The 26,481-nt window shown below is 54.9% G+C and overlaps 1 protein-coding gene across 8 annotated transcripts in view; it reads right to left on the bottom strand.

The window, feature by feature from the left end:
- SEMA4B (semaphorin 4B) overlaps positions 1–26,481 on the bottom strand; it is a 72,323-nt gene that overhangs the window by 2,024 nt on the left and 43,818 nt on the right. For 3 of the 8 annotated variants that reach the window (XM_036231940.1, XM_036231941.1, XM_016151563.2), the window contains exons 2-14: positions 21,155–21,280; positions 20,363–20,579; positions 7,513–7,676; positions 7,271–7,333; positions 5,598–5,696; positions 4,897–5,008; positions 4,530–4,643; positions 4,248–4,399; positions 3,262–3,443; positions 2,976–3,126; positions 1,730–1,940; positions 1,512–1,627; positions 1,111–1,277 (exon numbers count right to left, since the gene is read on the bottom strand). In XM_036231940.1, coding sequence (XP_036087833.1) covers positions 1,111–1,277; positions 1,512–1,627; positions 1,730–1,940; positions 2,976–3,126; positions 3,262–3,443; positions 4,248–4,399; positions 4,530–4,643; positions 4,897–5,008; positions 5,598–5,696; positions 7,271–7,333; positions 7,513–7,676; positions 20,363–20,474 — 1,643 coding nt within the window. In that variant the 5' untranslated portion in view covers positions 20,475–20,579; positions 21,155–21,280. The other 5 variants (XM_036231939.1, XM_016151564.2, XM_036231942.1 and 2 more) reach the window with 3 other exon arrangements.

Consider the following 26,481-nt stretch of genomic DNA (forward strand, 5'->3'; position numbering starts at 1 on the left):
AAAGAGAGTCTGGAATAAGCCAGGATCCCCCAGTGGACTCCCGTCCCCCACCCTAGGTGCAGCAGAGGCCCTCAAGCAGCCCTGTAGGTACAGGCCTGGGCAAGGGCTCAGGGTTCAGGGACTGCCAGGCCCAAAGCAGGGGTAAAAGGCAGGGGGCTTTCACACCCCCACAGGGGCTGAGCCAGCATCTCTGTCTCCACAGTATTTATTTCAAATAAAAGTTACTTTAATACTTCCTCGAGTTACAACAGCACTACCGGCCTTTAGAAAAAGTCTGGAAGGACAGCGGGATCTATATGTGTGTAGCTGCCTCTTTTAAAACACTGCACATGACTTGCAATTGCATTGACTTGCAATTTTTTTTAAGAAAAGTAATTCTTGATGCATTCAGAAAACCTGAAATACTCAACCAAGCACAAAGGCTAAAAACACTGCAAGAATAATCTATCATCCAGTGATCATGACAGGGAGCATTTTTGATGTGTCCTTCCAGGTGTACATATGCGTACTCATACATGGGTTTTTTAAAATGTAAAACTGGCACCAGGTATCCCCCTGTGTGAAGCAAGGACATTAGAAGTATGGCAGATACAGTTTTTACTTAAAAATATATGTATTTTACTTGTTTATTTTACACACATATAGAAAAATCTGGGAGGATATATATCAAATTCTCACTGATTCTACGTGGTGGGATTAGGAGTAGTTATATTTCGATTGGGCTTATCTCTATTTTCTAAGTTCTCTCTATATATGAACATCTTACAATCCAAACGAGTTACCTTGGAAACAATTTTTAATGGGTTTGTTAATGGACTCTTGCGTAGCCCTTGTTTTCTGTCGCTTAAAGACACATGCTAATCCACATTCCCCTGCAAGGCTTTTTATAGCTGTGGCATTTCGTACTTTTCCAAATCATGTCCCTGCTTTACAGGTGGTTGAGGGCAAATAAATGGTTTTTGAGAGTCAGAAGGGGAGCTAATTAATAATTATGCTGACGGCAGATGCAAAGGAAGCTGTGTAATGATTCTGTAGAGGGCCTGGGGAAGGCGCTCTGAGGCCAAGTGCACAGAGATGGATAGGTGAGAAGGGGCCTTTAGGAGCTCTCACCTGGAGGCTGCCTCAGGGGGGTCGAGGCTGATGTGCCTGCAGCTGGAGCCGTTCCAAGCGCAGTAGGGGTCCCGGGCGAGGAGGCAGTCCCCGCAGCTCCAGTACAGGCTGCAGTTGGCCACAGGCACCTGGACTACACCCGTGTGTGAGGCGGCATACAGCAGGCCCTGCACAGACATGTGCGTGAGGGGCAGATACAGGCCGCCAGGGCCCCCAACCACAGCCACATTTGGCTCACGTGCCCACCAGAGCCACTCCCCAAAGACCTTTCATGCTCCCAAGCACCCAACTTTCTGAGAGCTCACACTGTGAGCCTGGATCTGGAGAAAAAGCTGGTGGGGACCGTTTGTCGGTAAGAGGGGCACCCCAAACACGCTGTCCAGACTCTTCTGCCCACTCACCCTGTCGGGGTCCAGGAGCAGGTTCTGCACGGGCTGTCCTGGTGAGAAAATCTGTAGCTCCTCAATGATGTGCACCGTGGGGCCCACGCTCACCGCCTTGTGCAGCCGGCCGTCACCTGGAGCGAGGACGGTACTCAGGCCCGGACTGGAGCCCGCTGCCCATGACCCCATAGCCGTGCCCCCCTGGACTCCGGGCCTGCCCTGCTGCGGACACTCACCGGTGCCCAGGAAGAGGACATCGTAGGTGCGGTGCAAGCCAGGGACGCGATGCACTGCCACGCGCTGGTAGCGGGCCTGTGGCTGCAGCAGCAGCAGGCGACTTCGCACCTGACCATCCATCAGGAAGTGGTCCTTGAGGAAATTGAGCACACGGTCCGGGAGCTGCAGGGATGAGCTGATCTTCTTCTCCCGGGCACTGTTGGTGATGCACTGAAGGAGAAGGCGGCGGTGTGAGGCGAGGCACACTCAGGGCAAGAGGTGGGCCCCGAGGATCCTGCCTGGGCTGTCTCCCGAGGGGTCAGCAGAGTATCTGCCCAGCCCTCAGAAGCTCTGGTACATCACTTGCAGGCCTGCAGAGCCAAGGCACTAATCTGGAGGTCACAGGGCACAGCCCAGGGTGTGAGGCACCCAAGGTCCCCAGCTGGTAGGTTTCCCTGCCTTCCTTCCTCCCTGCCTCTCCCACAGGCCTTGAGCAGCCAACCACGCTTCCTGCTCCTTTAGCATCCTTTCACTGGCCAGATTTCCCAGAAGAGGGGGCAGAGGGTGCCTGCAGTGAGTTCCAGCACTGCCTGGGCTTCCTGATTCTTTCTGCCCGTGGGGTTCTCTGCAACAGCCCTAAGACTTTACATCCAGGAGTAACTCTCAACTGATGAGGCACCCGGGTGAGTGACAAGCAGTCCAGCGGAGCAATGCTGACATGTGCTCCACACAGCCACCCAGGGCCCCAGGTGACTGAGTCCCAGGTGCCCACGGCAGCAAGAGCTCACGGACACCCCCTTTCTTGGCTTTGCTCCTTAAGTCTCACTCACTTTCCTGCTTCCTGGGGTTGCCCCCCTGTAAATTGCTGGCACCCACATCCTCTCTCAGGTTCTGCATTGGGAGAAGCCCATTAGGCTGAAAAGAGGACGGAAAGAAGAAAGGCCTATTTCCCTATGGTCTGGCCACTCATCACTTAGTAACTTAATAAGGAGCTCGTAGCTGTCCGGGGCAGGCACAAGTGAAGAGACAGTTACAAAGGAGTGTGGTGAGCACCCTGACGGGGACACGCTCGCCCACCCGAGACGGGTCTGAAGGCACCCCGACCTTCATGGTCCCATCTAACCCAGAAGGACAAGCAGGCCTAGGCTTTTGTGCCCACTTTCACGATGAGAAAACAGCCTTGGAGAAGCTGGGTGGTTGCAGCCTGGGGGGGAGGCGGGGCCCACCCGCCCAGCACCCCACCCTGGTGCAGGGAGCAGTCCTCACCGCGCCAGGCCGGGGCGTGGGCACCGGGTACGTCACGGTGTACCACTGCTGTGTCTCACGGTTCACCTCTTTGTAGAGGCCGCTGAAGGCCCTCTGAACATCCTTCATGGTGAAGACACAGATGGCAGAGCCCTCCGTGGTCCCCCTGTGCCTACAAAAAAAAAAAAAAAAAAAAAAAAAAATGGCCGAATTAACGGAGAAGCGCTCAGGCCCGAAGGCTGGCTCCCCGGCCTCAGTCTCAGCCACTCACCACCCTCCGTTCCCAGCTAGGTCCTGGGGGCCATACCACTGAGAGGTGAAGACCCCGTAGAAGAGGGTGTCGCGCCAGTCCTCGGGGCTTGGGCTCAGTGTGAAGACATCTTGCAGCACGTTAAACGGGAAGCCATCGTCAGGCCGCGAGCACAGCAGCTGGGCCTTCAGGAAGGATGTCCAGCGCTGCTGCAGGATCCGCTCACCACCTTTGTCGCCCTGGGGGAGAGACAGCAGGGTCTGGGCTTGGTGCCCCTCGCTGTCCCCTCCCCAGCGGTGGCAAACACCAGGCAGGGTGGGAAAGCGGAAGCTAGGCCTGAGTTCTATTTAAAATCGAGAAGACTCGGAGGCGCAACGTCTACGTCCCAAGACCAGGCTAAGTAGATGAGGCTGCTTTCCTTGCCGTGGAATCCCACCAAAAAAGGACAAAGAAGAGTCTACCGACAAGTATGGAAAGAGGTCATGACTTCCCGTTGAAGAACTGCATGAGTTTAATTCTTGTTTCTAAATAGTTCCCTTATTATATACATATATGGAATAAAAGATTAGCAAGGGACCTTCTAAAACGTTAACAGTGATGACACCCTGTGGTGGACGTGAGGACTTGCACCGCTGACGGTCAGCACTCAGCTGCCGCCTGCCACATGCCTGAAAGCTCTGCATGAATTAATTTCATCTGCCTGAAAACGCCGAGTGTCAGCTTGGTTATTATTCTTATCGAACAGACCGGGGAGCCGTAGCTGAGAGGGGCAAGAGATTTGCCCAAGATGACATGACCAGCAGGGTTCGAACCCAGGCCTCCTGGCTCCAGGTCTGTACTCTTCATCGTGATGCTACACTGCCTCTTTATTCTGTGATGTCACGTGTACTTTTCTGTTCTGTATTTCACGTTTTAAATAAGAGAAGACAACGAGAGGTATTTTAATTTAAAAGGAGGGAGAGAAAAGCTGTCAGCTAAGCTGTTCCTCCTGGCCTTTCCTGATCCGGTCCCCGTGGACCTTTCTGGAGCCTGCTGGGGCTCACCTTGCAAATGCGGGCGATGCGGGACACGATGGTGTTGTCAAAGAATTCAAACTCCTGGCCAGTCTCGCTGAAGAAGAAGTAGATCTTGTCATCGTCCCCTTCCACGCTACCCCGGCTCTCCGGAATGTAGGCTGAGGCCACAAACGCTGGGTCTGTGGGGCCGGTGGGGAGTGCACAGTGAGCCCAGGGGTCCAGGACAGGTGAGACTCTGCTCTCAGGCCCTGCCAGGGGATATCTCCATCCCCCTGCTCCTGAGCCTGCCCAGCGGTGGGAGGACTTCACCTTGTAGCCAGTTGAGGGAGCTCTCAGTCTTGGTGGGGCGGAGGCTTTGGCTCCGAGAGATGGCTGGGTCATTCCCCTGGAAGTTGCTGACTGTTCCAGTGTACATCTCGCCATCTGCCAAGAGAACATTCCCATGGGAACAGCCCCTCAGCACAGCCCCCTCCCTCTGCTCGGAGCCTGGAGTGACCCCAGCTCTGCCCACATCACTGGGGTGCACAGAGGAGGCAGTGGGAACGGGGAGAAGCCGAACCCGAGGGCAGCCCAGGGTCATTCTGCACTGGGAACCACAGCAGCAGGCCCCTCTACACACATGCCACCCACCCCTGCCCTGGAGCCTCGAGGAGCCCACCCTGCCCCAAACACTCACCAACCATCAGGGCTGTGGACTTGAAATTGGGATCGAAGGGACAACGGCCCTTCCCATCTTCCAGGAGGATGCTCCCCGCCCCATCTTGTGCCAGCGTGAAGTTCTCCACATTCTGCAGGGGAGCAGACGGGTGGGCTCAGGGGCGCGTCAGGGAATGAGTGGGCTCAGTGGGAAAGGAGGGGGGTGCCAGAGAAGGCAACTCTACAGGGTGAAGGAAGAGATCCCACGGCCCGTCCTCCCCACCCCAGGGCCCGGGGCACAGTGCCGACATCGTCTGGCAGTGACCTCTGCAGTGGGCACTAGTAGCCCCAGCTGGCAGAGGGAAGACGAGGCTTAGAAAGATGTGAGCCAGGAAGGGGTGGCAACATGACTCAAACCCGGTACGTCTGGCTCCGGGCTGGTGCTCTGACCCACAGCCTGAAAACGCCACCCTTGGCTAAGGTGTGTGCAGGGCTGAAACACAGGTGTGAGGGTGCTGAGGAATGGCATACAGGTGGGCTGTCAGGGACCTACAGACCTGTGTCATGGGTCCGCCAGGATCTTAGTGCCTGGGCCATCACACGCAACCCTCCTTCAGGGCCCCTTCAGCCCACTGCTACCAAGGAGCCTCGCTGGGCCCTGGCCTGCACCAGGGGTTGATGTTGGACAACAGCTCCCTGGGGCAGAAAAGGGGGCCGTTCCCGGAGAGGAGGGGCACTCACCACGTAGGTGCACAGGGGGCTGAAGGCCCCAGTGCCACAGACATACAGGTGGGTACTGTTGAGAGGCAGGAGGATCTTGATGTAGTTTTGACAGTCACGCTGGGGAAGGAGGGAGGAGGATGTCAGACCCAAACCAGCCACTAGGGGACACCACCAAGCCCTCCCCCAGACCCAAGGCCAGTGCTGGGGGTGCGACCTCAAGCCAGGGCACACTGGAGAATCCAAAAGCAGGAGCCTCCAGGGACTGAACAGACCGAGGGCCACAAGCGTGTGCGTGTGCACTGGAGGGTGGCCTTGGGGTTCAGCTAGTTCTGAGGCTGGCAAACTTTTCTTCAGTTTGGGCTGAGGTGCAGAATCCCCCCCTGGGCTGCCCTAGCCCCCAAGAGTCTGCTTCAGAACCTCAGTAGAAACCGCTGGTCAGTCCCAACCCCCTGGGGAGGAAGCCACAGCCCAGGTCAGGAGGAGACACTCAGGCCTGAACCCCAGCCCCCGACGGACAGCCTCCCAGCATCTAACAGGCCCTCTGACCCAGCTTCCAGTCACTCCCAAAGCTTTCTCCTCCGGGACCTTTCCCTTTTCTCAAGGACAACTCCATCTTCTTGGTTACCGAGGTTCCAAACCCCGCAGTCAGCCTCGACTGCCTGCCTCTCACATCCCCCCGTTTTTGCACCGGGAAATCCTGGTGGCCCCATTTTCTAAATACATCAGGAATCTGACCATTTCTCTCTCCCTTTATTTGTACCATCCTGGTCTCGGTCACCATCACCGCTTGTCCATTGCTGGGCTCCTTCTTTCTGTCCCTGGGGGCCAGCGCCAGACCATGCCATCCCACTGCTCGGCCCTCCAGTGGTTCCCCAAATGCCCCACTCGGAGTACAGTCCACAGCCTACTCCTGCTCCGGGCACCCCATGGTCAACTCCTTCACTGCCTCCTCATCTTGGCTCAGATGTCACTCTTTCTAGTGAAGTATAACCTGACTCCCTTTTAAATGAACTGATTTTTGCCTGTGGTTCTTTCTCCTTTTTCATAGTTCTTTCTCCAGTGTCTAAAAAGCGCCCGGGCACAGAGCAAGTGCTGAATAAAAGTCATCGGGTGCAGCCAAGACTTGAACCTTTATCTTGACCCCAAGTCCAGTGCTCTTTTTTTCATCTTAGCTGTTGCCTGCTGCACTGAGCACCAAGAGGCTTCTGGGAATGGTGGGGAGTCCCACAGGAGAACCCCAGGCTGAATCAGAACTCCCCACAACCAACGGTCTGGCTAAAACCACACCAGGATGTCAGACCTGCCACATCAGGCACCTTCTGCAGAGGGACATAACTCCTGCCCCCACCCAGTCACTCCTCCTACTGGAAGCTGGTATTTATGTGGCACTCACTGTGTGCCAGGGGCCTTATGCCTATTAGCAACTTGAATCCTCACTCATGTTAAGTCCAGTGGGACAGACATCATTATCCACATTTTACAGGTGGGGATGCCAAGGCTCAGAAGATGCAAATTTACTTGTGCGAGGTCACAGAGATGATAAGTATAAGGTCTGGCCATCTCAGAGGCGTATGCCGAGTCCATCGCCGGTGGCTGCATCTGCTCCCACTCCTACCTCCGCCCCGGGTCCAGCCAGGTCTATTACCCTCCACCCCGCTTGTAGCCCAGGCTGCCTTCAGGCGCTAGCTCACCTGCGGGTCCTTGCCCTTGAAGCTGCACTGCTGTTTCCTCTCGGCATCCGCGCTCCACAGCAGCTGGGGCGCGAGAGAGAGCAGGTAAGTGTGCACGTGAGAATGGAGGGTACACCTCCCCGCCCCACTCCTCTCCCCTCCCCATCTGCATCATCTTTGAACCCAGAAGGTCAGCCTTCCTGTCCACCTTCCCCTCTGCCGTCCTCTGCCCAGCCTCGTCGGCCCCGGGCATCGCCTCTCACCTCCTGGTACTCCCCGCCCGGCAGAAAACTGATGCTGCTGTTGAGTGCGAAGAGGGCCTCTCGGGCACCCACGTACAGGGTCTTGCCGTCCGTACTCAGCAGAAGGGCGGTGTAGTTGGAGATGTTTCCAGCTTGGAATCTGAGGAATGGCCGCTTTTCAGAGCCTGGGGAGGGAAAGATGGACATTACCTGGGGGTCACCCTCCCCATGAAATGGATCAATCGGAGTTTAAGGTAGGTCGGCAAGCCAGTGGATAGCAAGGGGCTGGGGACAAGGGGGTCAGGCTTACAGGAGAGCAGCATTCCCAGACTTGTAAACATTATGCAAGGAACAAATACACAAAGGGGAATGGAAAAGAACTTTAATTACAGCAATTAAAGTTCTAAATGTCCAACCACAGGGGGCTGGGTGAAAATAAATCCTAATACTGCATTCGATGGAAAACTAGCAGCTGGTAAAAATGATGTTGTATTAGAAGCTCCAGAAAAACAAGCAAACAAAAGTTATATAACAAGACATGGTCAAACTATAAAGTGAACTAGAATAGAAAGGGATGGTTTTTGAGCATAGAACACAATGTAAGAAAGAAAGGGACATTTAACACTCCTTTGAGTGGCATCAGACCCGAAGAGAGGGACTGGCAGGCACAGCCCGCCCCTTGGCCCTGCAGTGAACACGATTTACATCAGCACAGAAACGCAGACGGGAGTTGGTCTCCAACTCCCGGCACCGCCTCACAGTCACGAGTGGAAGATTTACGATTATTCAACAGGATGTTCATGTTATCAGCCTTGACCTCAGCAACTTGACCGCACAACAGACAGGAATGGTGAGGCTGGGAGCTAGGGAACTTAGAAGAGTGGAGTCTCTATATTGTCCTCTGAAAGCAAAGAGGGCCACAAAATGCTGTCCACATGAAGGGAACAAGAAACTGAGGTGAAGGCACATTATTTTAAATTGCAAAGGCAGCCAAATATAGTTGCAGAAAATGTTTGGAGGAGGTGGGAAAGGGTGGTGTCACTGATAGAAAGCCTTATTTTTCTCAGCAGCAAATCAGTACGTCAAATAAGATAAGAAATAGAGGTACAAGCAGTTTACTTAAATATACATAGGGAACCACTGTATAACAAGAGTTCTAAATGATTAAAAGTTGCCCCTTTAACCAAGGGGAAGACTGAGGAAGCTGTTTCTTTTCACAATAAATCCTATGCTTTAAAAAAAAATTATGTGCATGTATCCTTGATACAAATTTGAAACATATTTCATTGTTATAGAATACATAATAACAAGGAATGATTCTAATTACCTAACACTAAGTGAAGCTGAAGTTATAAAATACTGTGCATACATAGTCTATTTTTTTTGTGGGAAAAGCACAAACATAGAAAAAAAAATCCAGAAGAATGAATCACAAAATGCTGAAAAGTGGTAACCCTCATAGGGATTACAGGGAATTTTTTTCCTTTTCACTTGTTATCATTTTTGGAGTCTACAGGTTATACTTGCGTAATGTGAAAGAAATACATTATAAAAAGAAAACTGAAATACACACACACACACACACACATCTATCCACCAGGGTAGTGTTCGTGCTCTGAGTGACTAATGAATTTGGAGAGAAATTATTTTAAAAATTCTGAGCAGCTGATACGAAAAGAAAAACAAGCACGAAGCAGCCACCATGCCCAACCTCAGGCGTCTCCTCACTGACCAGTGGATTATGACCAAACAAATATAGTTTCATGAAGCAGAGGAAGCAAAAAGTACCACATGCCAACAGAGCAGTTGTGAAGATGGCTTCGTGTGTGTTTACATAGCGAGTGATTTTACATACCCCCAGCCTGGTTCCACAGGGGTGAGGAAACATAAAGAAAAGGAGGTGGTGAAATATAAACACTAAAATTAAGAGCAGAGAAGAAAACTAATCGGAAAAAGACATCAAAACCAGAAAGGAAGGATGGGTTCCCAAAAGCAGGTCGTAGGCCCCACATAGCTCCTGGAGTTGGGCTGAACATTTAGTGCTGAGCCTCCCAGCAGCCGAGGAGAAAAGGGAAATGAAGTTGCCTTATCCTCACTGTCCAAGAGGAAGAACACATCCCTCCCTCCCAGAACCAGAGTTGGAACTGGGCTGCACTGGGAGGGAACTCACAGGGGAGAGTCCGGCTCAATGTCCAGTTCCTGAAGTCTGCTGCTGAAACCACATAGGGCGACTGTGGTCAGGGACGTTAAGGACTCTCTTTAAACTAGTAAGTCCAGAGTCACATCAGACTCTAGGTCTTTTGTCTCAAATCCCCAACTCCTCACCACTTCCTACGAGCACTCTACATCCTGGGAGGCCCAAGGAAAGTTCCCAGCACTAACCTCCTACTTTTCCCAGCCAGAAAATATCCCAACGCACTGGGCTCCAATTATGTTACTTGTGCTTTGTGCCAACGAGCTGATGAGCCTTCTGGAACAAGTGGCCTGACCTTTCTGTGCTCTCCTCCTGGGGAGAACCAGCAGCCTCCCGTTGGCCATCACAGGTCCGCTCCAGGAAGGTGCCGTGCTAAATAAACTTGTAGATACTAACTCCTTGCGTGCCCACAACAACCCTAGGAGGTACAGACTGTTGTGATCCCCACTTTACAAATGAAGAAAATCAAAGCTCAGAGAGATTAAGCAACTTACACAAAGCCACACAACAAAAAACGAGGCTGCAGTGTGAAGTCGGCTCAGAAGGTCACGGTAGGCAAACTGCGGGATGCAGCAAAATCACCCAGAAGATCTGAACTCCATGTCCTGCCTGATTCGGATGCCACTGACCTGGGACAGGGCCGGGGAACATGCGATCTTACGAGCTCCCACATAATTCTGGACTAAAAGGTCCAAGGACCACACTTTGAGACGCGCCATGTGGGTCTTTTGCAGCGTAGTGTAGACATCATGTCACCCGACTTTAGTTTCCTCATGTGTATCATGGGGATAATGAGAAAAATGTAAAACTCACGGCGGTGTCCTGAGAGGTCAATGAAGTTACGGCAAGTGGCTGTTGTGGTCCCCCTCTACCTTTTGCACCCCTCCAGTTTTCTGAAAACAAGGGTTGTCCCAAATCTACCAATGCTTATCTGCCCATAGAGCGAGGACTTCGGTCTGGGACTTCGCTCTTGGAATCTGTCCAGATACAGAAATGCTGAAGGTCAGAGATAAAAGCTGAGGTCCAGGTGGCAGCTGGGCTCCACTCAGGCCGGGGAGAGGGTGGACACCTGCCAAGGGTGACACAGGCAGAGCACAGTCCGGCTGTAGGGGTAGCCAGGGTGCCAGATGCCCATCCGCAAGTCCAGCCCTCCACACAGGCCAGCTGCTCAAGAGTGCTCGCACCTGGAAGGTGGCAGAAATGCCTTGGAGAAGTGGGTGAGGGGCCCCTCACACGCCTGCCCACTCTGGGGATGTTCCTCCTGCTCCCCCTCCCCCTGCCTTGAAGCCATGGTAGCCTGAAGGCCCTGACCCCCAATTCCTCCTGCCCCTGTGGGCTTTACCGGGGCTCGTCAGTGGGGCTGGCTTCCCAACTGGGAGTCTCAATCAGACAGATCAGGATTGCAGAGGCACAGACCTGGGTCCAAAGGCGGCCTCTGTCACGCACGGCCTTTTGCCACCACAACAAGCCATTTAACATCTTAGAGCCTCACTTTCCTTATCTGTAAAGTGGGGATAATGACACCTTGCCTCATAGGGTTGTTATGAGAAGAAACGAGATGATGTGTGTAAATAATAACATACATAATGAGCCACGTTTACCGAGAGCTTACTCAAAACAACTGTGGGCACGTTATCCCAGGGTTGGCACGGTGTCTGGCACACGATCAACACTCGAGTGGATCAAAAACAAAAGCCCAAAGCCCTGCAGGAAAATCCAGCCCAGCGAGAGCAGCCAAGGAGCAGGGCAGCTGCGAGGAGCAGCCCGCCCCTCCCTCGCCCTCACGGTTAGAACATTCACGCCGGAGACCCGGCCGAGGCCCGCACCCAGCCACACGAGGGTCGCAAGGCCGATCGGAGAGCTTCAGCTAAGAAATGGGATGCTGGCACAGGTACACGGCAGGCAGTGCTCTGAGTGGTGCTCCCACCTGAGCGCCCAGTGCCTGGGGGCGCCTCCGGAGTCACAGCTCCCACGTCCGTGCAAGCCCTGCCTGAGCTTGCCTGTGTGTGTGTGTGTGTGTGAGTGCGCGCGCGCCCCACCACAGGACTTGTCCGTCCTTGTGTGTTCCCTCCAGGGTCCTGCTTGCGTACAGGTGACAGGGACAGGGCACGTGTGCACTCGGCTCCCTGTGAATGCTGGCACACCTCAGGGCCGGTCTTAGCATCTACGCTGCCCTCTGTGGCCCCCGCCATCCTCCACGTCCTGGGTTAGTCCAGCGCGGAGGGAGCTGGGCCCGAGGCTGTGGCCAGTTTTCCCAGGTGTGATGAAACCTTTCCATCCGCCCTGGGCAGGCCTGAGCCGGTCACTTGTCCAGGGCTCCACAGGCAGATGGGGGCTAGCCTGGGGCTCCTCCTGTAGGTTCTGTGGGGTTGGGCATGTCAGAGCCACCTGCATGGCCCCTCTCCCCCAACCCAGGGCTTGGGCCATCAGCAGGAAGTGATGTGGGAGCAACCTTGCCCCAGACTCATCTACAGTTTCTCTTTCCCCGTGACTCAGCCGGAAGCTTGGAGCTCTCTAGGGTGAGACGGGAATAGGGCTCAGCACCATCCCCACCCCCGGCAGTCCCCACCCCCGGGCAGGCCATCCAGCGAGCTGTGGCAGGGCCATGACTCAGAGCCCCACCCCACCTTTCTCTCCATGGCGGCTCCTGGCACCACAGCTGACCTGGCCCTAACATCCCGCCCTCCACAGGCCCCGGCTTCCCTGGGGAGTCAGAGCCAGGGCAGTGCCCCCAGCAGGGGAGGCAGCCCGCTACCCCGCAGCTGGAATCACGAAGCTCCAGAGAGGGTCTGAGTTCGGGACAGCCCCTGAGGGCCTCCTGGAGGCCCAGCAGGAGCACCTGTCCTCAGGGGGTCACACCGGACCCTTGGGCCCAGTTGTGTCAGCAGGAGCAGCACCTCCAAGGCAGAAGTGCTGACTCAGTGACTGACTAGAGCAGCCAGTGACCTCACACGTCCTTCCTGCAACGCCGCCCAAGTGCTGGGCAGGGCAGCCCGATAGGACAGAAGTGGCAGGCCACATGTTGCCGTCACCAAGCCAGGACAGAATTCCCAACAGGGAAGGTTCACTCTGGGCAGGAAAGAAGGGCTATGTGCCAACAGTCTTCCCCGGGGACCAAGGTAATGACCAAGAAAGAGTCAGGAAGGCGAGCGAGGCCAGCCTCAAAGCACCCGGTGCTCCCGGGGAGGCATGCCAAGTGCCCTGCTGTTGCCCGAGCGAGCAGGCCAGAGCTCCTGCCAGCATCACCGGGTGGCCCTCAGCCCCTCACAGACCCCTCTGTGCCTATCTGGGCAGCAGAGCCCTAACCCAGGTCCTGTCACAAGCTGCCATCATCCTGGGAGGATGACTTCGACCTCCCCCACCCAGGACCAAGGTCAGCTCCTCGGACCCTGCTGGGGGCTGGCTGCTCCTTAGCAACCTGCCTCGCCTGAGGCCCCTGCCCTCCGGTCCACTTGCTTCCTCCTCCACATGGCTCCCCTGTTTCTAAGAAAACTGGGGCCGCTGGGCATAAACACCCTTAACTTTCCACTGCCGCCCATCTCCTCAGAGACAGTCCTGCGTCATTAACCGCAACATGTATCCTAGAAATGTGTGCACCTCCCCCCTCCCCTTTCTTAGCTAAAACCCTGAAGAGAAGAGCCACCCAGTGCCAGCTCCCTTCCTCACCGCCCCCTCGCTGCTCGGCTGGGATTCAGGCCTTGACCAGCCCTACGCTCGCCAGAGCCCAGGCACCGCCTCACCGCATGACTCCGGATGCCGAGGGGCATGGCAACGTGGCCTTGCGGAGGTCCCCTGTCCTTCACGGCTGTGCCACACCAGCCTTAAGGGTCACTGCACATCTCCCACACACTCCGTCCCTCCGTAGCACTTACTAAGCACTTTAGATGATTAACGCCTGTAATCCTGGCCAGGATGTTGGACCGCAGGCATCACCACCTGCATTTGTCAGGTGAGAGGGCCGAGGCACAAGTGAGGTAACTCGTGTGGGTTTCCCATCTGGGAAGAGTGGTGGGGGCCGGGATTCGAACCTGGCTGCCTGCGACAGGGTCTGTGTCATAAGCACCCTTCGGCTTCTCCAGGGTTTGCTTGTCAACGTTCTTGTTCCCTGGAGCCTGCGCTTGGCCTTTGGGTCACACATCCATGCCCAGCACTTCAATGATCCGGAAGCTGGCAACCTCCGAATCTCTTCCTCCCGGGCAGATGTTCCTCCCACAGGCCAGGCCACACTGTGCAGGCCCCTCCCGCCCGCCCTGTCCCCTTTCCAGGCTCCCTCTTCAGTCTGGGATCTCTTGCCTCTGTGGCACTGCTCCTCCCCCCCGCAACCTGAGGACGTCCGATCCACAATCAAATCCTGACAATTCTTCCTCCTCAATATTTTCCAAATGTATTCCCCTTCCTATCCCCACTACCGCATCCCGAACCAGGCCAGCGCCCTCCCGCCTGGGCTGCTGCAGCAGCCCTGGACCCAGGTGGCTCTGCCCCAAGCCCAGCTGCTATGCCAGAGGGCTCTGTGAGAACTGTCACCGTCCCGTGTAAAACCCTCAATTGTGCCCCACTGTCCAAGGCCCTGCCTTGCCAGCCACATCCCTCATTTTAACGGAGTGACACCAAACTGCAACTTGAGATCCTATTTCTCCTCCTGGGCTTTGCTCGGGACTAACTCCGACTCATCCTTAGAGATGCAGCTCGGTTCCACGTCCTCCAGGAGGCCTTCCTGAATCCCCAGCTGGGCGAGGGCTCCGTCTTTGTGCACCCATCATTTCCTGTCCACACCTCTCGGATGCACTGACCACACTGTCTGATGATGATGGGTTTTCTGTCTCTTCCACCACGCTAAGCGCACCCTGAGGATCATCTGTCTTATTCATATTTGCATCACCTGGCCAGTGAGTGCCAAGGAGTCATTCAATAAACATCTGTTTATTGATGTTTATGAATGACTGACAAGAGCCTCAAGTCCCAACTTGGGGTGCTTTGGTCCAGGGAGGGCCCCCAGATTCAAACGGGGCAGTCTGGAGGCCCTGAAGCCTCACACTCGCACCACCCCTACTCTGGCCCCTCCCCAAAACAATGACCAGCTGTGCAACCCTGGACAAGGCGCCTGCTCTCTCTGAGACGAAGCCCTCGCGGGGTTGCTGGGAAGACCAGACAAATGCAGCACACAGCAATGCTGAGCCCTGCTCCCAGGTTCCAGGGTCACCGACAACTGGGACCAGCCCTACCCATGCCCCGTGCTGCCTTCCTTCCTCCCAGCCTTTGTAAACCCAGCTCCTCGGCCACCTCGCAAGGCTGCGTGTGGAGCGGTTGGGGGGCAGGGGGCAGGGGGCAGGGGGAAGCTGCCCGGATGCCAGAGCCTCTCTGAGGAGGTGGCCGCCACTTAGGCCTGGCCGCTGGCCGCTAAATGGAATGGGGCCCAGCCTTGCCAGATCTTTGGAAGCACTAAAAACCTGGATTTTTATATAAATTTCCTGAGTTTTAAATATCGGCGACTGATTCAGATTTTTCTAAAATACTTGGAGGCCAAACGAAATATATCACCAGCGGGCTCTGGCCCGCTGCCCCCTATATGCAAACCACTGTCTGAGATGCTTGATCCCAGCCCCCAGGCACCACGTTCATGCCAAGGTTGCTGGGTTGGCCCAATTTCCGACTATGGCAATGCCATCAAGGGCCACAGCTGGATCCTTGTCCTGTCCAGAGAGTGACCTCAACAGATTTCTTCACCAGATAGAAATGCATAACCCATCAATTATTCAAGGGCTGGGCTGGGTCATTTTGCTGTTTTTGTACATTTTGCAGGTGACGCAGGAGACAGCTGTTCCGATAAAAAGAATGTGGGTCCTGCCCCAGATGGCTGTGGCTCAAGGCTTGGGCCCTGACCTTCCTAGCTGTGTGACCTTGCCTCATGAGCTGGCTTCTCCAGGCCTCGGTTCCCTCATCCATGTGGGATGGAGCAACGCCACCGCCTCCACATCCCAGGGTGACGCCTGGCACACGGCGGGCCCTGCATCCTGTCAGCATCTCTCTGAGGACAGGCAAAGGGAGGCCAAAAAGGAGGGGGGGGCAACTCGGTTCATGTGGCTCCTCTTTAGGAATTCTTATAAAATGAGAGATTTCTGTCTACTGTCTCCACAAAAAAAAAAAAAAAACCTGGCCACAGCACCCGCCCCCCACACCTCTCTGAACCCCATCACGCTGTCAGGATGGGCTTCTCAGAGAACCCCTGGAGAACAGACCACGCTATATATAGGCTTGAGAGGTAACGCTATGGGACCAGGACAAAACACTTCCCCTCTCTGAGCTTCGGCTATCTGACCTGCGAAATGGAGCTCATCCTACCTGATGCTGGTGGAAAGAAGACAACTAAGGCCTGGTGTCCCCAGCGGCTCTACGTATTACTCACCTTCTCCCTCCTGCAAGGCGCTGAACGCTGGAAGACAAACACGAGGACACAACCTGTGTCACCTAAGCGCTGGAGGGCTATCTCTCGACGCGTCGTGGAGAGGGTCACGTAGGAGTGGTGGCTAAAGAGTGACCAGGAAGACGGCACAGGGCTCAGAGCAGAGGAAAGGCGTGTGGCCTTGGGAATGACAGGGGACAGAGTGGGGTCCTTATGGGACCTCGGGTACGTGTCCTAGGACAGCCACCTCTGTGTAAGCCATGCTCCATCCTAGACACAGGGGAGCAAGGCCAGGACAGGGGATCATCACGCGAGGAGGAGGGGGGCAGGGAGGGCTAGCTCGGGAGTGCAGCGGGAGCTGCTGAGGGCGGCCTGGCCCGGACCATGGCAGTCTCATATTCTGGGCACTGACCCTGAACATCCGTGAGAATGGGAGGGGGCCCACAGGCTCTGAGAAGGGCACATGGGAAGGAGTGAGTGACAACGCGACCGGAGTCCAGCCCCCATAGCACCCCCTGTCTCTCTAGTCTAGAGGGTGAAGAAGCAGGCGTACCCCGATGTGCCCCAAGGCTATGCGAGCGTAGAGCTTTGCTGGACTGGCACACAGGCACCCAGGTGACTGTGGGCCATGCAGAGGGCCCAGTGGAACCCGTGAGGGGCAGGGAAGAGGGAGGTCCAGTCCAGCCCCAGGGAGAGGTGGTTCTTGGGGCAATGGGGGACTTTGAAAAAGCTGAACCAGGAGCACTTGGAAAATGGGCTGAATGAAGCAGGACCCCTGGGAATAACCTCCCGCATGGCGGGGACGGGGTCTGGACCACTCCCTTCCCTGGCCTGGCGCTCAAACCCTGCCTACCAAAGTGATGCACCGGGCTAGGCGGGAAGGACATTTCCAACACGGACGGCAGAAGCTGCTACCTTTTACAGGGAACGCCGCACATGCCAGGCGGTGTGCCAGGCACTTCGCATCTGTCATTTCACGTCATCCTCTTGGCACCCTGTGAGGTGGGTCCTGCTACTATTCCCATCTCGCCAGTGTGTAAACGGGTCTGGAGGAGGCGGGTCGTGCGGTTAGGGAGAAAGGCAAGCTAGTCATCAACGCCGGGTCATTAGCAAGCACAGTGACAGCTCAGTCCGAGCAGCTCTGAGGGGCCACGCGAAAGCCAGCCCGCAGGTCAGAGGACAAGCAGCTCATGCGGTCCCCGTTCTCTCAGCTCAGTGGGGTTTTGTTGACTGCAGGGTACAGGCCTGCGGGTTTGGAAACACTGCATCCGGGGCAGAGGGGGATTAACAGCTCCTTTTAATTGCCCAAATAAGGGGACCCAGCAAGACGTTCCTAGGAGTAGGTTTCTGTCCCTTCCCACATGGCCTGGCCGGGCGGCACTGGCCCCCACGGCCCACACTCCAGCCGTCATTCCGACACAGCATCTCCCCGCTCCCCAGAGCCTTTGGCCCAGGACCCAACGCACAGCTTGCAACAACACGGCGGAACCGAAATTCCACACGCTTCTTCGAAGCACTCCTTTCACAGAGACAAGTCACTTCCTCCTGAGGCCCCGGCTTGGTCAGCTCGCCCAGGCCCCCTCCTTCTCCTGGCTACTGGGTGAGACCACAAATGGGGCACCTCTTCCCGGTGGCTCCAGAAATCTGATTGGCAGGAACGAGGGCACCCAAGGAAGGGTGTGCCATGTCCAGGGCCTTGTTTCAAACCGCAGACACGGTCCACTGTCTCTAGGCATGCGGGCCCGTGGGGGGCTTTGCGGGGAATTCAGTGGGGGAGGCAGGTGGCAGGAAAGAGGGGTGCAGGCCCTAGTTCCATGCCTCTCTCTCTGTTCTGAGGGAGGGGCCCTGGGACCCATGCCCAGTGCCCCATGGTCACCATGGGCCTGCCCAGGGTGGGCACGCTGCCAGGAACATCTAACGAGCCCCCAGGGATGAGGCAGGAAGCTGCCTCAGGCCATGCTCACAGGGTGAGCCTGTTTGGTCACCAGGGCATTCCCCTCTGGGGCACCCGGCCCGACAGGAGGACCTGCACGTAGATGGCAGGGGGGCCAGGAGGAAGCCCAGTGGGGCAGGAACTCAGGGCAGCGGTGCAGCCCAGCGAAGCGTGGCTGTGTGCTCAGTCTCAGACACTGCGGTGCTGCCAAGCCATGCCAGGGCTTTGGTGGGACTAGAAAAGAGGTCCCCTCGGGGCAGAGCCAGGCTTGAGAGCACAGCAGAGGGTCTTTTTCTCCAGGACACACAGCTTGGAAAGCAGAGTATGGAATACAGTTCCACCCCTCAGCTGGGGGCCCTTGTGCAGTGCACAAATTATGTGCCATTGCTGGCAGTCCCCTGGGGGTTAGGATTTTTTTTTTAACATATGAATTTGGAAGGGATATGGACATCCAAACCACAGCACCAAGTGACCCGTGCAGAGGGTGCTGGCATGAGACAGGACGGAAGCCCATACTATGGCCTGGCAATGGTCACGAATTTGTGGAAGTGGGCCGGGTCCCGGCGTTGTGTGGGTACCACTACCAATGGTTCTGGCTGCTCTCGGTTCCCCCTCACAGCTCCCCAAGTCTATCTTTCAGTTCCCCATCCAGTTCCGGAACTGGACACAGACCTGGCGTCTCTGACATGGCCCCATGGGCTAGCCCAGCTTTCCCGGACCATAAGTGGACTCCACTGAGCATCTGTATCCACCTCATCTCACCCGCTCGCAAAGCTGCGAGGGTCTGAGGGCAAAGCGCTGGCCCTGCCAGAGCTCCCAAGGCAGCAGGCCTGGGTCCAGAGATACCTGTTTATCTTCGCTGAGTAAGCAGGAACACCCAAGGGGCTGTGGTCAAACTAACGCACCAGCACTGCTCCGCCCCAGGCAGAATGGCCCCAGCCCTGCGCAGGACGCACCAGAATGAAGCCTGTGCTTAACACGGAACAACACTGGAAGCTAACACTTACTGGGTGGTGTCCACGTACCCAGCCCTGTGTCCTAAGGACTTTTCAAACAAAAACTAAATTTACTCCTCACTCCTGTGAGGCAGGTGCTATTATCCCTATTTTACAGATGAGGAAATCAAGGTCCAGAGAGGTTGGACGGCTTGCTCAAGGTCACACGGCTCCTAAGTGGCGGAGGCAGGATTTGAGCAAGGCCATCTCCTGAACTCCACCCTGCCCTGTTTCACATAGGGGTTCTCAGAGTCACTAAGTTCATTTAAGTGCTGATCTGCTAGTCTTTTCTTTTGCAAACAGGGCGCTTTTACGGGTGGGGATGCTGTAAGAGAGAGGTCTGCTACGGTTTCAGTCTGTGACCTCTAATTTATAGGTCCTTGATTCTAATTCATAAAGCGTGACAACCACCGAGTTAAATGAAGGGCTTGGAGAAACACCATCTGTTGGGGGCCTGTAGATGTTCTCTGTCCACGTAATACACCTAGTTACATGAAATTCCCAAGATAGCCTTTCAAGGTACCTGTGACTGCCGATTTTGCAGAGGAACAAACTGAGGCCCAGGGAGAAGGGACTTACTTGCCCTATAGTAAAAACAGCCTTGGAATCCAGGTCCCTCTGCTTTCAAAGAGGAATTGAAGAAGCAACCGGATAAAAGGGAGGTTAATGAGGGCCGGATAAAAGGGAGATTAATGAGGGCCGAGAGCAGAGAGCTGGAAAGAGAAGGAGCCACAGAGCAGATGTGAGGCCCAGGCCAGGGACGGGGGCCACCGGCATGGTACTCCTGGGTCACTCTGAGGACCTTCCCAACTTTCAGGACCTGGGGGTGTCAGCGCCCAGGCTGGCCCCAACCGTGTCCCACCGGGACAGGGAGGGAGGCTGGGGCGCTGGCCCTGCCGCAGCTCCCAGTCCTGCTGCGACTTGCTGGAATACCACAACCCCAGTGTTTACGGGGCTGCGAGCTCGGGGGCGGCACCGCGGCTGGCTCTGGTCAGCATCAAAGACAAGCAGATGGGCAGGCGGACCGGCGGGCAGCCAGCACCCTCCAGGCCTGCCGCCGCCGAAAGGGCGCCTTACGAGGGGCGCGCAGGGGCGACAGAGCGGGCGAGGACCCCCACCCCGCCCATTACATGAAGGGAAGAAAGGGGCCCGCGGCCCCACAGCTGCCCTCTCCTCTCCTTCCCTCCCTCCCCGTAGCGCGTTGAAAGGAGGAGGGGTCCTAGTGAACCCCACGCCTCCGACAGGCCCCCAGCCTCCTTTGTCACATAAACCTCGGCACAAGGCACCTCGGGCCGCCGCCCCTCCCCGGGCCCCGGCCCGCGACCCCGCGGGGTCGCCCCGGCACTCACCCAGAGGCAGGCTGATCCGGGGGGCGGACGCCGGGGTCGCGGGCGGCAGCGGCGGCAGCAGCAGCAGCAGCAGCAGCAGGAGCGGCGGCGGCGGCGGGCTCCCCCGGGCCATCGCGGCGCGCAGGGCTCGGACAGCGACGCTGTCCTCCGGGCTCCGGCTCAGGTGGCTCAACTGGACTCGCTGGAGGCGGCCCCGCCCCTAAGTCCGGCCGTGGGCCTGAGGGTGGGGGGACGGGTCACGTGGCCGCCGCGGTCGCTCGCCCCTGCGACCCCCGCAGCACGGTCCCCACTGCCCTGCTCCGAGGAGGCTCGCGGCGAGCGCGGGACAGAGGGCGGCGCCGGGGGAGGAAGAGGGGCGGGCAGAACTGCCTCTCCCTGCGCCGCTCCCGGCCCTGCCCGCCCCTTCCCCCTTCCCCCTTCCCCCTTCCTCCTTCCTGGGCGCTGCGGGCAGGAGGGGCGCCCGCGGGGTAAGCGCCTGGAGGGGCCAAGTCCGGGAATGCGTAGGCGCCGAGGCCGCCGGAGCGCAGGGGAAAGCGGACCCCCCAGGTCCCGCCCCCACCTTTGGACCCTCCCACCGGCGCCGCAGCCCCCTTCCGGCCGCTCTGAGACCCTCCGCGAGCGCTGGTTTGGGAAAACGCGTGGGTCTCTCCCACTGAGCGCCCCGTGAGGGTCTGGCCCGGGGCTGGCCCTTTATCCCCGCCCGCCTGCCTCCCCCCGCCGATGCTCCTGGCACCCACTTGTCCGTGACCGAATGAACTCAGCCGAGCTCGTGCTGACGCCGGGGCTACTTGCCTCAGTCTAGTTTCTGCACGGGTCAGTCCACCTGGGGTCTTGGCTGCGTCCCCTGCAGGCCCAGCACTTGGTCCCGGCACGCCGCGGGGCGTGCGCACTCAGAGTTCTGTCCACATGCAGCCAAACCTCGGGTGGGGGAAGCGGGCAAGATTAGCTTAAGTGGAATAATAGGATTTAATGTACTGCCAAGGAGGTGAGACCTTCTTCACAACCTGCACGTGGCCCGCAGGGTCAAGTACTCCGGAAGGCTGGAGTAGATCCCAGGGGCACCCACTTGGGGAAGGCATGGGCCCATCACCCCCCGGCATCCCCAGGGATGGAGCCAGTCCTGCTGAGACCAGGAATTTCAAAAGGCAACCTGGACCCCTTAGCGGGTCCTGAAATGAATTTAGTGGCTCCCTATCAGCATTAACAAAAACATAGGAACAGAACAGAAAGTATTGGAGGGCAAAGATCATAAAAAGGATAAGTAAGCTTTGGGAAACATTTTCAACTCTTCCTAAGTGTGAACAGGATCGCAGTAAAATATAATTCTTCCTGTACTTAAGAGTGAAAAGACAGTTCAAAACCTTGCTATTCTCGCTATTCATTTCCATGGCAGTGGGGACAGTTTCTCCAGGAATTAGCTGCAATCCTGGGAAAGTTCCTCTTAAACCCCAGCCAAAATAAGCTTCCTCAGAGCCACCACCAGGGCCTGCCACGTCCCCTCTCACAGGGTGGCTGTCAGGGTGGGCACAGCACTCACACGGTCCCGGGGTCTCCTCTCTTGCAGCCCAGCTCCCGCACACTCTATGACCTCTGTGCCTCCGTCCCAACACCCTTCTGTGGACATGGGCCAGGCTAGCGGCACTCCTTACAAAGGGGCTCCCAGCAGTGGACACAGAATTCAACGTGGGATGTGCGCAGCACCAAGTACCCCCCAGCTCTAGCACTGACCAGGCCTTGGGCACTTGACTACCGTGTCAGTGCTGTCAATCCGCCTTTAGCCAATGATGCCGAAGCTTCTATCTGCAGCTGGGACCTCTGTCCTGAACCCCAACTGGCCTCGACAGTTCCACTGGCTGTTTTGTCTAGCAGGCACCTCAGAGCCAACATGTCCCAAAATGAGCTCCTGATCGCTGTGTCCCCAGAATGAGCTCCATCTGTGTGAGCCTTCCCCATCTCACTTAACAGTAAGCCATCCTTAAGCTGCTCAGGTTAAAAACCTGACTCCCTTTTCTCTCACTCCCCATATCTAATTTACCAACAAGTCCATAAACTGACCACTTACCACCCCCAGGGGCCTAGTCACCACTCGTTTATTCCTGGTTACTACAAGGGCCTCTTTCCTGGTCTTCTCTGCTTCTACTCTTGCTCCCCTGCAATCTTCCCTCAGTTCAGCAGAGTGACTTACAAAAAACAAAGCCAGGTAGGTCATGGAGCCCATCTGCTCACAACCCTCCAATGGTTGCTGTCTCACCCAGATGAAAAGCCAGAAAACTTACAGAGGATTGCAAGGTCCATGTTCTCACCCTCACAGCCACTCTGCTGCCTCCCCCACTCACTCTACCCAGGCTTACCGAGCACTCTGCTGGGACCTTTGCCCGCCCTCCCGGGGCTACTCCCTCCTTTGCCTGGAGCATTCTTCCCTCATGGCCACAAGGCTGAGTCCCTTGCTTCCTCCAAATCTTGGCTCAAAGATCATCTTTCCTGATGAATCGGAATTTTCCCCAATACACCCCTTATCCTGAGATTTTCTTTTCAAAGCATTCATCACCTTCTATCATACTATATGATTTGCTTATTTGTTGTGGTTTTCCTTTATTGTCTCAACTTCCCACCTGTCCTTCTACCTCCAAAATGTTGACTAAGCAGGGGACCAGGGAATATTACTTATCTGGCTTGTTAGCTAACATACCCCGAGCATTTAGAACAATGCCGGGCATGTGGTGGTCCCTCAGGAAGTACTGGCTGGATGACTGCATGCAACCTAAGAGTCATGTAATACTGCTGGCTCATGTCAGTCAACAACCAGAGCTATTTTTTGATATCACCTTTGGTCCAGTAAAGAGTTCCCCCAAACCTGAAATTATGCAATCATCTTTTTCAACCTAAGTACAGGACTGCACATTGATTTCTTTTAAATCTACTGGTTCTGGTCCAGATTTCATCCTATTGAGGTTATTCTGAATATTGATTCTATTATTTTACATTTGGCTTCCCCTCCCAGTTTTGAGTCATCTGTAAATTTGATAAGTATTCCTTATGCCTTTATTCAAGTCATTGATGAAAATGTTGGATGAACAGACCTAGTACCCAGTTCGTGGTTTCTAAATAGCATTGTCAAATAAAAGGTACCAGGACTCCCTGGAGAAATGAAAGGGAAAGTAAAAAGTGCACCTGGGACATTTTGTTGAGCCAGAAAGCAGTGAGGTGATCAAAGACTAATGGGGTCATGTCAAAAGGGCATAGGACCAGCTTGACGACCAAACTTGGGACAATTTGAGCATCAAAAAGCATGATGGAGTAATGGTTTCTAATGCATGAAAATAAAAGCAATCCATTAGTCCACAGTGACACTCAGAGAGACACAAAGAAAGAGAAGAAACAGAAAGGAAGCTTTTCTTTGCAGAAAAATGCTAGTTGATAAATGTAGAAGAAATGATAGAATTGGAAAATTCAAATTCAAGCAAGGATCATCATTGGATGCGAAAGCATTGGCTGGAAGATTGTTAGGAAACTATGTATAAATAACATCTCAAAGTGTGTCCTGCAGATGGGTTACTATTTACCAAAGTGAAAATGTAGCTCTGATGATCACCGCCTTAACCAAGTGGTTCAAATTAGCATCACCAGTAATGGGACCTCCTGACATCATTTACATTCTGACGTGATACAATCAGAAATACATATTGTCAACTTTGTAACAATCTTGTCTAAAGTGTTTATAACCCACATCTAATAATGAGGACATGGATGCATCCACCATTCTTAAAGACAACTAGGCTCACTCTTCGAAAAGGTCAATCTGATGAAAGGCAAAAAGACAGGACTGTTTTAGGTTAAGAAACTAAAAAGACAATATAATCGAACACAAGATGTGAATCTTGATCGAATCCTGGAAAAAAAAAAAAACTATAGAACAACCGGGCAAGTTTTCAGATGCACCGTGTATTAGAGGATATTATGGCATTATGGTGCCTGTCTTGAGGATGATAATGGTAGGTGTTGTGGTTGCAGGAGAATGTCCCTGTCCTTTGCAAACGTCTGCTGAGGTTTTCAGAGGTGACGTGTCACGATGTCTGCAACTTACTTTCAAGTGATTCAGCAAAGCATGTGTGTGTATTAGAAAGAGTGAGCAGATCTGAGGCAGTTTTAACAATTGGTTAATATAGAAAAGCTATGGGTATTTTGTAGGTTTGGGGGTGGGGATTGGGATTGGGTGAGAAAGGGCCAAGAAACAGAGCCCAATGCCGCAAGAGACTTCCATCAGGGTTAAAACTGACCAATATCCTTTGCGGGTTGAGCAACCAGGTAGGTCTCTCCCTGATTGCACTATTCAGCCCCCGTTTCTCCATTTTATCCATAAGAATCTTATGGAAAAACTTGCAAGATATCTCGCTGAAATCGGGGAACTGGCTGGAGTATTTCCTTCTTCTATGTTCTGCTTAGGTCCAGAGGAGTGGAACACACAGAGAGATTGCATCGGGTCTCTTCTAAAAGGGCAGCGAGGCCGGTTTGCCCTAGTATCCTGGTGGCACCAATATTGTGTGACTGCTGTGCTCATCCCTGAGGACAAGAAGCAGGGGCTGATGCAGCCTTGCTTTGTGGTTGATTGTATTCTGCTCACGGCTATGCGAATGCTTTCAGTATGTCTCATGCGGAGTAGGTGTCAAGCCCCTTGAGGACAGAGACGGGGTCTTCTGTCTTCAGAAGCCCCTCCACCAAGCATAGCACTCCAGTAGCAATTCTGCAGGGCTGACGAATAAGGGACCCAACTATTGGCCTGGAGAGGAGCCCTCCACAGACACCCCCACCATGGCAGCCTTGGCCCCTGTGGGCTCCAGTGTCTTCTACCAGTATGCCAATTTGTTCTCCCCAGACTGGAAAAAAACAGGAGGATGGCTGACAGAGAAAAACCTCATTCGAGCTGACTTCCTGTGGGCTAAGTGTGGTTCCCAAGCCAACGCTGTGTCTCCTGCTCCCCTTTGCCACTCTTGGACATGGGCAAGTCTCTCTCGGCCAGGATGTCCCTGTTTATAAAGAGCTCAGGGGGCGGCTTGGAAAGAGAGTATAAAAAGAGACAAAGAGAAAAGTAACCCTTCCTCCGTGCCCACCTCTGGCAAGATGAAGTCACCACCACACCTAGTCCTTTCTCCTTCTGCTCACACGGTCTCGCCTTCCTCCCACCCTCACCCTCCTCCCGTGTCTGTCTGTCTGTGTCTTTCTCTCTCCCTCACATTCATACACACACATAAGGACAAAAATGCACGTATAAAAGGTGCATAGGAAAACATACGAAGAGGACAAACAAAACTTCTCTATGGTGAAAAATGCCAGTTGAGGGGGGCACAGGCCTGGTAAGCAGACAAGGGAACATTGGGAATGATGAGAATATTCTACACCTTCGTTTAACTGTTGGTATCCCAGGTGTGTAGAAACATTAAAATGTTTGAGGTGTACACTTCAGAGGTGTGCATGGTCCTCTATGTAAATTTATACCTTATGCCTGTTATGGGAGGGCAAAAAAAAAAAAAAAAGAAGAAGCCAAAAAGGTGAGAAAAGAAACCTCACCTGTAGAATCAGGTGGAAGAAGAAAAAATAAATGAGAAAGAGAAAAGAAAGAGAAGTAAGAAAGGCTGTGAGAGGAAGAGAGAACAATGGGAAACATGGTTAAAAATACATGGGCCTGTTCTCTGTCTAACCTGCTAAGCACACAGGAAAAGGCGCAGGGCAAGGGCTGGTGGCGGAATGGTCAGTCCAGGCCACAGTCAGCCTCTCCACAATCGATACTCACTCACCATCTATAGGGACAGCCTCCGCCCAGGTGCAGGCTGGCCATGTCCTTGGGCACGGATGGTCCCCACCAGGCAGCCCCCAGCCTGGCCGGCCTGCTCTCATTCCCACCCAGGGAACCTGGCTCTGCAGCTCCCATAATTCTACTCTGGGAGTCATTGCTTTGTTTGTTGGCAGTGGGGGAGGGGCATCCTGCCGTGCCCAGTGGAGCTTGAACCCAAAGGTCCCACCCACCCCCTCTTGGAGTAGCGCTCCTCCCTGGTCCCGGGTTCTGGCTGGCAAGATGCCCGGCCTCGTAGAATCAAACTGGCTGCGACCCAGCTCCACGGGCC

This window comes from Rousettus aegyptiacus, unplaced genomic scaffold (assembly GCF_014176215.1).
Source record: "Rousettus aegyptiacus isolate mRouAeg1 unplaced genomic scaffold, mRouAeg1.p scaffold_m13_p_14, whole genome shotgun sequence".
NCBI lineage: Eukaryota > Metazoa > Chordata > Mammalia > Chiroptera > Pteropodidae > Rousettus > Rousettus aegyptiacus.